The sequence below is a fragment of the Paramormyrops kingsleyae genome, chromosome 9 (assembly GCF_048594095.1).
Source record: "Paramormyrops kingsleyae isolate MSU_618 chromosome 9, PKINGS_0.4, whole genome shotgun sequence".
In the NCBI taxonomy this organism is placed as follows: domain Eukaryota; kingdom Metazoa; phylum Chordata; class Actinopteri; order Osteoglossiformes; family Mormyridae; genus Paramormyrops; species Paramormyrops kingsleyae.
Genome location: NC_132805.1, coordinates 30,367,819 through 30,374,396, shown reverse-complemented (window position 1 = coordinate 30,374,396; position 6,578 = coordinate 30,367,819). Strand labels below are relative to the sequence as shown.

The following is a 6,578-nucleotide window of genomic DNA, read 5'->3' as shown; positions in this document are numbered from 1 at the left end:
AAAACTATTTTAACACTGTTTTTAACAAAACACGGCAGTGTTTTACAATAGTTTTGAAACGCACAATCTATATCCTCTAGCACAGTGAGCCTTTCCCGACCCTGTATCTAGTATAGGTTTAAATTAACGCTGTGATCAAGCGCGCAGTGCACTCTGCAATTTGCGCCAATCAATGCCTATCGTACAAATCTGATTGGATGTTCCTCCTATTTTAAATTAAGCGTCTTGCTGGTTTCAAATGCATACATTTCCAACTCCGCCTCGCGACCCTTTCAGAACTTGGAGCCATGGGTTGAGAATCGCACTACATTAACTAAAATCTGTATTTTGTTGTTTTCAACGAAATCGATAGAGTTGCTTCTTCACAGTCAAATTTCTTCTGTGACATAGAATATAACCTTTATACACACACCTTCAAGTGGTTTAAGAGGCTTCTTTATAAACATACACGTGTGTTAAAATCTTTCAAGTCCTGTTTTTGAACAGATCTAGGGAGCCGCCACTGCTGGAAAGTAACACTTGGCTGCTCAGGTAGCTGCATAAAACTGTATGTAACCCGCAGGCAGAAGCGAACTGCTCCGCCCTCGATGCAGACGCATATAGAGGCTCCGCTTCGGCTCTGATCTTCTCCCTGCCCTCCGCAGGATCCTCACGATCCCACATTAACGCGTCAATGGCGTCACTGCTTCACGCAAGCAAACCCACCGCTTCATCCCAGCACTGCCCCGCTTTGCATACTAACAACTCCACTCAGACCTGCACCACTCATATTAGATTTAACTTCGTTGTCATTGTACACAATGATTCTACAAGTATCTAACCCGAACGTGCAAAATAATGCAAAAAGGCTAGAAACAGCTGTACAATGTATAGATGTGTAACAATGTGTAGATGTACACGTCATACAACACACCCCAATTAGACTGCTCTCCGCATTTTTGATCTCAGATTTTTTCACTCAGTGATCTGACTTCGCAGTAATTAGGACTTAACTACATACATAGGAGTTTCGTTCAAACGTTATTTGAAGGTTGGTTCAAACGTTATTTGAAGGCTGGGGATCAGGATCTCATATGCATCACAACATACAGGTTGTTTCAAATATACTGTGGCATCATGGTGTGTAACGTAGGAATGCAGTATACAAGATACAAGATGCATGAAAGATCGTGCCATCAAGCCATCGTGTCAGCATGCATTTCAATTTGCATCAGTGTATATTTAATCTACACTGATGTCTTCCCATATGATTGGTGTTACTATATTAGTTTTATGTTACTTCACTCTTCCGTGTTGTTTTCGCATTTGTTACGTATTTCGTTGAGTCACATGGGTATTGCGTTAATTGTCAAAAAGTACAAGAGTCGTGCAATGCAGTGTTAACTTCTCGCGCGTAAATAAGCCTGCCGCTTGGAGTGACGCGCGCATGCGCACTAAGGTGTTTGCGTGTGTATGGGTGTGTGTCCCTGAATCATCGCTGTGCGAAGACAAGCACAGAGTGATGGGACCAGAGTGAAGGGACAGCAGCGAGCTCCCAGTGGCTGGCTATGACAGGTAGTACTACGGGTTTTACATACATCATATCCATGTACAGCTGCAGGAGACCATTTCCCCCTCTTCTTACCATATCTTGATTGGTTATGATTTGGGGATTATATATTTCTTTTCGAAATGCCCTTCGTGACTGTTTTGCATCCGATGTGTTATGGAGCAAGTATTGCAGACGCATTTATATTAGTTTTTATGCCTGTTTCTGAAGTGCGTGTGCATAAACTTATTTAAGGACACGTTGTTCCCGAAGTAGACTGCATGTGTTTGCTTTTTGGGAAGAATTAAATGTACTTGTATTTACTCTTGTTTAGCGATATGTTCCGACGTTGCATTTCAGTATTAGTTGTTGCTGTTGTGGATACATGTGCATTCGCGGTTATAATCGGATTTATTTTACATCTGCTTGATCACTAGTTATTCCTGCTTTACAGCTGGTCGATCGCTAGTTGTTCCTGGCTTAGAGTCGCTAGGCTGCTAGTTATTCCTGCTTTGATCATTGGTTGAGTCGCGGGGGATTCAGCACCATGGACAGGGTTGGGGGTTAACGCTCTCCATACTTCATTGAGCGTGTAGATTAAATTTACGTTCTGTCTGGTAAAATCTGGAACAACACGGAAAATTCAGAACAGCAACATTCTTTGGATATGGAAAACAGCCAACATGCAAATTATTAAAGTCTAGAAATGTTTGCTTGTGCTTGTGCGGTGTGCGGTTTTTAATGTGAGACTGGCCGTGCCTGAACATGCACATGCATGTTAATTATGTTGCTGAAACTCGTTCTTCGTATTGACCCTAAACATATATGGTCAGTGTAAGTACATACATTATTGCCGGTCATTCTTCAAAACAGTTTGTTAAAACGTGACATTATGCAAGTGTAAAGATGTTTTACACTGCGATACAATACTTGCTTTTATATATATATATATATATATATATACACACACACACACACACACATACATATATATACACACATACACATATATATACACACACACACACACACACATATATATATATATATATATTTATAAACTACAATTCTTATTTACTGTGGTTCTGAAGCATGGATGTCCATTTGTGTCGTACGATATTATATATGAAATACTGTGCCTAATTGAGCATGGATTTGACATTCATTGACACCCCCCCCCCCCCCACCCAGAATAATGGACCCGGCTGCACACCTGAGGGGTTTTGTCCTTGGGATGTGTACACGACCTCCATGAGTGCCATACTATTTAGGGAAGGGAGCAGCTTCCATCCTTCCACAGCCCCGGCGCGGTACAGCTGCCGTGTAGCCTACTAAAGGCTTGCTGGGGACCCTAAATGTACCAGTAATCCATGCTGAGAAATGCCCTATGGACCTCTGCTAGCTCCTCAGTGCGCCACCTACTGACCGGAGGGAGAAACCAGCATCGCCTAGAAGATGTTTGATTCATTAAAGCACTGCACAAGGGAAGAGTGCTGAGCATAGCAGATAGCCAGCAGGCATTAAACTGGGATGTATTTTCTACAATCACTGGTGGGGTGTTAGGAGTCTTAATCCAAACCATTGACTTCAACTACTTTGATCTAATCTAGCACAATTGCTAGGAATATAACAGATGAAAGCATGAGACTGCGAAAATTAACTTGGATTTATAAAAAATGTAAATGGTATTTTAAGTTGTGATGTGTAGAAGCCGCACACTTTCACACGTACATTCCAAAGCCTTCGGTTTTGTGATCTGAAGGTCTTCAATTAACAACATTAGTCCAGTATTTATCTGTGAATAATTGTGTATAATAATGACAGCTCTACTGTAAGACTTTATCAGACATCACAACATAGTTTGAATAGAAGCTAAAGCATAGAAATGAGCTTAGTGGCAATATGCTTTCACGTTGTGGTGGTATGTGTGGCTTTGACAAGCTGTGTTGGCAATATATCTACTTTAGAACTTGTTATATGTAATATTTCTGACTTAAAAACCTCTACTACAATAGCACATGAGGACAGTACAGTATGATGGCCTCGTCAGTCTGGAGGAAGGCAGAGATGATTGCTGACTCATATGTGGGCAGTCAGGGCCACACACAAGCCCTGAAGAGGAGTTCATTTTCTGGGCCGCCGGGGGGGGGGGGGGGGGGGGGGGTTGGGGGTGGGAGGTGGAAGTTTGGGCCCCCCCGCCAGAATTGGCAATTTTGCAGAGCCAGTGAGGACAGTAGAATTTGGGGGTGGGGTCCCCTGATTCTGCCTCTATCCATGGCCTTCCAGTGCCCCTGGGGGGGGGGGGGGGGATGTTTTTTCTGGGACCCCAGTCACTTTTGGAGCCCCCAAACCCCCACAGGTGTTTCACAAAAGAAATAGCTAGTCAGCAGAGTCAGAAGATAACTGGTTTTATTTATTATCAGCTAGCTGGTGAGCAGAACTGGCTGCTTCACATCTCCTGAATAAGGAATACATTTATTTAGCATTCAGTGTAGTGATAAACAGTTACTCTCCATTGAGTCCTAGATGTTTCAACCATTTTGAGCGATGGTGTGTACCACTGCTCAAATTACCCAATTCGTGTGGGGCCCCCTGTTGGCCACAAACAGTCACTACACTAGTAGTAGCATGTCCTGCTAGCTAGCTACGACCTTCTGATTCTACTCACTAGCTAATGTTAACGTCATATGCAACCATGACGTGATCATATCCTAGTGGCGCCATGAAAAGAAAGAAAATCAAATATAGAAATAGAGTCTCTGACAAAGAAAGGCAACTAGTATCTTCACCAACAATGAACCGTCTGATGACGACACAGCAAACTTCAACAGATGCCGATGCATAGAATTTATGAGCGGGGCCCCAAACGCACTGCTGCCTGTGTGCAGTGCTGATGCAGTGGAGTCAGTGACAGATAAGAGCGGGCTGCTGTGTCCTCTGCTCACGTGCTGCAGATGCGAAGGATGGCCTCGTGCCCGGACATCTGCGGAGCGAGGCGTGCTGAGAGACCGCAGCCGGCCGCCGCCGGCGGCGACCGCCCCCACTACGGTGTCCGTTCGTACCTGCACCAGTTTTACGAGGAGTGCACCACCTCAATCTGGGAAAGCGACGAAGATTTTCAGACTCAGAGATCGCCTAGCAGGTGGAGCTCTGTCCTCTGGAAGGTAGTGTGAATCGACTATATGGGGGTAGTGTGCATGCGACCGGAAGGTTGCTGGTTCGAATCCCAGGCTTGGCAGAGTGATTCCATCATTGGGCCCTTGTGCAAGGCCCTTAACCCTAATTGCTCCCGGGACTGGCTGACCCTACTGTCTCAAAAATGTATGTCGCTTTGGATAAGTGTCAGTTAAATACATAAAATGTAAATATATGAAAGCTTCTAATAAACTTTTCTTAAATGTCACTTTATTAAACTGCCTCAGCATGTTAAATTTCTGCAGAATATCAGTAGATTAAATAGGCTGTGAATTGTATTGTTGCACACACACAGATACTGACTATGAAGTCTACTTGTTGCTGTAGTCAGGTCGCGCAAAACCAGTCAAAAGTTTCCTAGGGCCCGAAGGTGGCATTACTCTGCCGAACCAGGATTTAAACCAGCAACCTTCCGAGTCCTAAGTCTCAGAGCTGCCCTCTCAACATTATTTTTTTGTTTAATGCTTTTTGGTCAGTCCTGGATCCGTGCATCTCTTTTGCAGGTTTTCCTCGCTTTGGGAACCTTGATCTTAATCACAGGCCTGACCATGCTGACTGTGGGCTATGTCACCACGCCCAAAATCGAAGCCTTCGGGGAGGACGACCTTCTGTTTGTGGACAGCAGAGCCGCAAGCTTCAACCGGGCCCTCGAGGCCTGCAAACTGGCCGGGGCCATAGTGTTTTGCGTTGGGGGCAGCGTGATGGCAGGGGGCTTTCTGCTGTCTGTGTCCGCAGAGGGGAACGCCAAACAGGAGCGGGGCCTTTGGCGAAGGCTGGCCCAGAGGCCGCCTGAGCTGGTGACCCGGGCACCAGCCCCCAGGGAGGGTAAAATCCCCGTCACGCTGTCCAAAGTGCAGAACGTTCAGCCCACGTCCGGAACCTGACGCTAAGTGGTAACCACAGGAAATATGTGTATCTACTTGAAATCCAGCTTAAGCGATTAAGCAAATATGACATACAGTCCAGAACAAATAACTTTACATGCATTAAAGAAATGAAGATTACTGGGGGGGGGGGGGGGGGGGAATGTGTTATTCCATCTACAATCCACACATTTTCAAAGAAAATCTTTAGCGCAATAAACTATTCATCAATTTCATTATGTCATAGCACTGGACTTTGGATAGACGTTACTGGGTGTCGGATAATGACCAAAAAAAAAAAAACTACATCTACAAATACAAGTCAAGATTGTACTATGCAAAGAGGAAGCCATACGTCAACAACATGCAGAAATGCTGTCTAGCTTGCTTGGCTTTGACTTTCCACTGAAACGTGTGCTCTGCTGACGAGTCGTCCTTTCAGATTGTTTATGGAGATAAGGAACATCATTTTCTCAAATCCAAAGAAGCCAACCCGATTTTTAAAAGCTGGCATGTCATGGTATGTTGCCCCCACGTAATGGACTATGTTGACTTATGACATCACAGAAGCATGTCAGAATTTAATGCAGTGTCGTCTGAGGCATCAAAGATCACTGCTATTCAGTATTGATTTTCAATGGAAAGTGGACTTTCAGTGGAAAGTCAAAGCCAAGCAAGCTAGACAGCATTTCTGCATGTTGTTGACGTATGGCTTCCTCTTTGCATAGTACAATCTTGACTTGTATTTGTAGATGTAGTGACCAAACTGGGTTAATCACCAATGGTTTCCCAAAGCATTCCCAAGCCCATGTGATTATATCCATCACATAAGCATGTCAGAATTTAATGCAGTGTCATCTGAAGCATCCAGGATCACTGCTATTCAGCACTGGTTTTTGACCTTGTCCTTCACACACAGACATTTCTCCAGAATCCCTGAATCTTTTATCAATGTTTTCCGAGTGAGATCCCTAAATTCCCTGCAACTGTGT

General features: G+C 44.3%; 1 protein-coding gene across 1 annotated transcript; it reads left to right on the top strand.

Annotated features, from left to right (window-relative positions):
* Positions 1 to 1,427: 1,427 nt before the first annotated feature.
* On the top strand, positions 1,428 to 5,880 carry nrsn1 (neurensin 1). The gene is made up of 3 exons (XM_023811796.2): positions 1,428 to 1,554; positions 4,483 to 4,692; positions 5,227 to 5,880. Exons 2-3 carry the CDS (start codon positions 4,483 to 4,485, stop codon positions 5,605 to 5,607), a joined length of 591 nt encoding a protein of 196 aa, XP_023667564.2. The 5' UTR covers positions 1,428 to 1,554; the 3' UTR covers positions 5,608 to 5,880.
* The last annotated feature ends 698 nt before the right edge of the window (positions 5,881 to 6,578 follow it).

Coding starts and splice junctions, on each gene's coding strand:
- nrsn1 (XM_023811796.2), top strand. CDS start 4,483: ATGCGAAGGATGGCCTCGTGCCCGGACATCTGCGGAGCGAGGCGTGCT. Junction 4,693..5,226: donor GGAGCTCTGTCCTCTGGAAG/GTAGTGTGAATC, acceptor TCTCTTTTGCAG/GTTTTCCTCGCTTTGGGAAC.